Here is a 5,423-nt window from a genome sequence, read left to right as displayed (position 1 = left end):
ACAAGCTTACACAGCCGACTAGTAGCCTCGAGCTAAGTATGAATGTGTTGGGTTGTGTCGATGATTACGGCAATTGAAACACAATTTGTGTCGCTGTGTGCACAAAAGTGTCTAGTGATTTTACAATTGGAAAGCACCCAATGTCGAGTTCATAAAATTAGGCTTGGATACTTAATAAAAAAGATGTACAAGCTTGAAAATTTGTCATTTAATTTGTTACAGTGTATGCGTGCGATATCGATAAGGTAGTAAACATGAACTCCCTACACACTATTACATCAATATCGCATGCATACATACTCACAAATCGTCGGTAAAACAGAAACATTTTTGAAGTTTGATTTTCAGTGCCTGTTTTATCTGCTTTTCGTTATACTTACTGGGGACAATTGATGGTTAAAATAATATTATCGTTGTTGGCTGGTAAGTACGATATCGGGATTGGTTGCCAATTTAAAAAAGGATTCCAACGTTGTATATTTTTTGGTGGGAACAAACCAGCAAGAACAAGTTGTGAAGACATTTTAGCTCTGTCAACATCCGAGCTATGACAGACGACACGTTTTGGCGTGTACAAACTGCCAAGAAAGTCATTATATCTAAAGCGCAAAAATTTTCCCAAACTATATTCGCGTTTCTTGCCTTCCTGTAGAAGATCGCATAAATTCGATCAATTATAATTATCAGATAATATCTAATTGATTAAAAATTAAATATCTAATTGATTTAAAAATAAAAAAGAGTTTATAAGAATATACTCAGTGTCCGCTACTCAATGATAAAGCGCTTGTGGGCAGGTAGAGTGAACCAAACTGAACAAAAAAATCCTCTACCTTTTTGCGATCTTCGCAATAGTTTTCGAGATATTAATATATAAAGCTCGTATCTCATCGCACGTTCAGATTCGACGAGCTTTATATATTGTATTAATATATCTCGAAAACTATTGCAAAGATCGCAAAATGGTAGAGGATTTTTTTGTTCAGTTTGGTTCACTCTACCTGCCCACGAGCGCTTTACCGTTGAATAGCAGACATCCTGTATAACTTATTGATATAAAAACGATTTAATATAATCTTAATTTTCAAAGAAGAAATAATTATCCTTACTGGCATTACGAAAAGAAGGATGTTACGAAAAGGCCGATTTTTATCTTGCTCGCGGAAAGTAAAATTGACATCGTTTCTTATAGTTTTTGAGACGAGCAATTCAATGGTATTAGTTAAAATTACGTCATATATCAAGAACACATTGAAAATTGAGTTTAAAGTCGAAAAAATGCGTGGCGTCGCAGTCATTCGCGAGACAAGTCGTTACGCTACATGTATCGATATGCAGTGTGTACATTATGTTTTGTTATTTCAAATAAAGAATTTGTTAGAAAAATGCTATATTTAATAACGAAAACATCAGGCGCAACGGAAAGTCGATTCCGTGTGCCTGCACGAATATATGTTCGAGTCGCGACTTTCGCCACCCGGTGAATTGCTGTACGTCTTCCGAATAAACCACGCATTCCTCCGACTTTAAACTCATTTTTTGATGTGTTTCTTGACATGTAACGTAATTTTAACTAGCACCATTGGATTCCTCGTTTCAAAAACTATAAGAAACGATGTCAATTTTACTTTTCGCAAGCGAAGTTCGGCCTTTCGTAACGTGCCATTCTTCACAACTTAAAAATCGGCCTTTTCGTAACGCTCTTCTTTACAACTTAATCTCATTAGAAGTTATTTTAAAGCATATTTATTGTTATATTTTTTCATAGAAACCAGACAATTTATATTTTGGATGATATTATGTTATACTTACTTTAGTCAATTGCCCAAAGCCTGTCGGATAGAAGGTATAATTTAAATATGGATCATTTGGAAACATTTCGTAGGTTGAATCAGGTGTTCGATCGCCATGTCTGAATATCTGAAAAAAATGTAAATAAGAAGAATTATTAAAATGCAACGATCGCAGATAGCATAATTTACAAAATAGAGAGAGGGGAGGAGAGAGAGAGAAACACAAAAACTTGTGAGAATATGTGCGTATGTTAAATTTTATCAATATTTAATTGTAGATAAATGTACTTACCACGTTAACTAATTTCACCTCAGAAGTCAAAGCTGCGATCAAAATTGTGTTTAAACTAATAATAACAATTAGTAGATAATTATCAAAAATATGATACAAGACCATATTGTTAGTGATCTGAAAACGTAATGCAATTAGGTTGACAGTACATGTATCTATAAATATTAATTAATAGGATATCTCATCGAAAGTTAAAAATATAATATTCAAATTAATTTATCCAGACGTATTATATGCAATAATTTGAAAGATTATATATTATTTTAATAATAGTAATTCTGTAATTGCATAACACATTAAAATAGCATTTGTGCGATTATACCTATATATAACTGTGTAGTGTCATAATTAAATTCTAATTATAATTGCTATTTTATTCTATGCTATTCTATTGCTATTCTATTCTATTCAATAACTTAAAACCACAATGAATAATTGCGATTCTATTAAAATATTTTTAATTAATTAGAAACTCTAAAAAACTAGAATAGAAACACACATACGTATATTTGTGATAAAAACTAATTCGTCTTCTTCGGAAGTTAGATTATAATGTTCTGCGTTTTATGAAGTGGCATCTGTCATCAAACACAAATCGAAAAAATCCGCCGAATTATCGATTGTAAGGATTAACTGAATACTGGCTTTTTTTATAACGTACGTGAAGCTTTTATAATAAGATGCAAGAGCGTACAAGTCACCATATGGTTGCGTTCAATTTAAACGCTTACGCGTTATAAACGCTCGCAGAAATGTGCAATTATATCATTGCGCAACCTGTGAACGTTTTTATCACAAAAGCACCCGACGTAAGCGTTTAAAGTGTGTAAGAGTTTAATTGTAAGTCGAGCACAGCTGTATGTATTTCCTGTTTATTGTCTATGTGTAATATTGAAATAAAATTTAACACACGCACATATTTTTACAAGTTTTTGTCTCTCTCTCTCTCTCTCTCTCTCTCTCTCTCTTTCAGCCATATTTTGTAAATTATGCTATCTGCACTCGTTAGATTTCAATAAGTCTGAATTATTTTATCCGATATAATATTGCAAACGTTGTGATACACGTAAATTTGTTAGAAGAACAATAATATATAACAATGTTCTATTCGTTATTTTTAAAAAGAATAAACTAATAACCGAGCACAGCACAGAAACTCCAAATGTAATTCTTAATCCTCGAATTATAAAAAGTATTCTCTCATCTTTCGTATCATTTACGACCATAAACGTTTTTTAAGAATTCCATAAGATTTCGCTTTTATGTCAATTTTGAGCTCTTTATCAGATACAAAAAGTTAATTTTTTTATAGTCTATTACAATTCGCAATAAAATAATATTTATTTAGCATCCTGTTATTTTCGGTGGATTTCTCCGTTTTACGAATGAAATAAGACATAAACAAAAATAAATATTAATAATTACACTGATCGACATGCTAAAAATTTCCTGAAAAAGCAGAATGGTTTCTCATAGATTTTTGGGAGCTGAAAACATCGTTTTTTTTTCAGAATTTATCTATCACGTTATATTTTCGAGAAAAATGAAGTTAAAATCCTTAAAAAATATGTTCTTGGCAATTGTGATGATTTGGAAAATCATAGCGGACGAACTTGACGTGTTAGTGAACTCGAGCCCATGAAGTATTTCCAATATTACGAAACTATTTATCTTCGCCGTGCAGCAAGAAAAAAATAATTAGTTTCAAAACAAGTACTAAAAATTGCTATTATTTCATCACAAAAGTGCACGACGTGAATAATGTTTATAAGCGTTTAAAGCGTGTAAGAGTCTAATTATAAGTCGAACACAGTTGTCACTGAATTCTTGTCTATTGTCTATCCGTAATATTGATAAAATTTAATATACATACATATTTTTACAAGTTTTCGTCTCTCTTTTTCCTTCCCTTCCTCCATCTCTCTCTCTCTCTCGCAAAGGAGTAAAATCATCTCTCATATATAAAACGGTTTTCAGCTTTCTTCTTGTTTCCTAAATTTAATTTGATTATTATATTATTAAATCTTTTTTTTCTTTGGACACAAATTTCGAATAACACTATATTTTACTTATGTGTATAAGAAATTATTTCAATATTAAAATATTGATTTGTTATATCTTAGAAATTATTCAAGATACAAAAAAATGTTTTATACAAAAATTTTACAATAAAATTACTACGATTTATTCAAATCAATAATATTTTTGAAAAATAATTATTTTTAAAAATTTGCAAAATTTTTCTTTAATTATTTTTTTTCAAAAATATTAGTGATGTGGATAAATAAAGATAATTTTATTGTAAAATTTAACATTTTTTGATATATTAAATAGTTTTTAAGATATAACGAAAAAAAGTGATAACTACTTTACACATGACGAGTTCAGCCCTTAAAACCGTATTTTGACAGTGTTACGTCCGGTGAACTCCACGATTTCTTCATTTTGTGAACACGCGATAAGATAAATTCTTAAATATAATAACGGCTCAATCAACAAAATACCTCGACCAAATGAAATTGACCGTTGTCGGTTTCCTTGGGAAGAATTCACTTTAAGCAAACAGTATGTAACCGAACGTGAGGAATCTTTATTACCAAAAAAACAGATAAGTTGTATCTCAAATTACACAATCTACTCGCGACAAAAACCTAAGTTCGGCACGTATCTTTTAAAAAAAAGGTTAACAGATAAATTATGTTTGGCCTAAATTCATGACAAAACCGAAAGGAAACTCCAAATTCCATAGAATGAAATAATAAACAGCCCACACATGTCGAGTCATAAAATTCTATCAAACGACAAGATAGTCCAACAGAAAAATTCAAGATCTCACGTTCGTAATAAACATTGATTTTGCCGCGGTCGGATCAAACGAATTTGGCCCGATAGATATGACTACCAATAGAAAATCTACCAAATAAAAATCATATCAGGGACCCACCAATAACAAGGTGCGAAACCTAAAAATTCGGGAACGCATCTGAGGTGGTTCATCAATGAGTAGCTTTAAGAATTGATAACTGTAAAACGGGCGGAGTAATCCCAAATCGAATCTCCCAACCAAATTCATTTTTTCCTCAAATTGCCACCTCCCACATCCCATGAGTTTCCATATATAAGCCGAGATATTCCCGAACTCGTCATTCAAATCCTAAGTCCATTCAATCGCTCTGACATCCGTCAGAAATCAGCCAGCTTTTTAGAGTCAGTGCGCGTTTAAGTTAAAGTGACCAAACTGACCGCCTGATCCAGCCGATTGATCCTTGAGCAGACGACCTGAGCAGCCAAGCGGCTTTCACTAAATTCCAAACCCAGACAGATACCAAGATCGGAAG

General features: G+C 31.9%; 1 protein-coding gene across 1 annotated transcript; it reads right to left on the bottom strand.

Moving 5' to 3' along the window:
- Window positions 1-357: 357 nt before the first annotated feature.
- Window positions 358-2,813, bottom strand: LOC105458011 (venom acid phosphatase Acph-1-like). Its single transcript, XM_011703026.1, has 4 exons — window positions 2,589-2,813; window positions 2,086-2,202; window positions 1,813-1,920; window positions 358-646 (listed from the first exon to the last, which is right to left on the bottom strand). The coding sequence occupies exons 2-4, from the start codon at window positions 2,188-2,190 to the stop codon at window positions 377-379; spliced, it is 483 nt and encodes a 160-aa protein (XP_011701328.1). The 5' UTR covers window positions 2,191-2,202; window positions 2,589-2,813; the 3' UTR covers window positions 358-376.
- Window positions 2,814-5,423: the final 2,610 nt, after the last annotated feature.

Source organism: Wasmannia auropunctata, unplaced genomic scaffold (genome assembly GCF_000956235.1).
Source record: "Wasmannia auropunctata unplaced genomic scaffold, wasmannia.A_1.0 LD334787.1, whole genome shotgun sequence".
Classification (NCBI taxonomy): domain Eukaryota; kingdom Metazoa; phylum Arthropoda; class Insecta; order Hymenoptera; family Formicidae; genus Wasmannia; species Wasmannia auropunctata.
The sequence above is the reverse complement of the archived record's forward strand: the minus strand, read 5'-3'. Positions and strand labels throughout refer to the sequence as shown.

What these genes read in the sequence shown, in the direction of transcription:
- LOC105458011 (XM_011703026.1), bottom strand. Translation starts at nt 2,190, where the DNA reads ATGGTCTTGTATCATATTTTTGATAATTATCTACTAATTGTTATTATT. An exon ending in AGGTGAAATTAGTTAACGTG is followed by an intron (nt 1,921 to 2,085) that starts GTAAGTACATTT and finishes CATTTTTTTCAG; the next exon opens with ATATTCAGACATGGCGATCG. An exon ending in GCTTTGGGCAATTGACTAAA is followed by an intron (nt 647 to 1,812) that starts GTAAGTATAACA and finishes GATCTTCTACAG; the next exon opens with GAAGGCAAGAAACGCGAATA.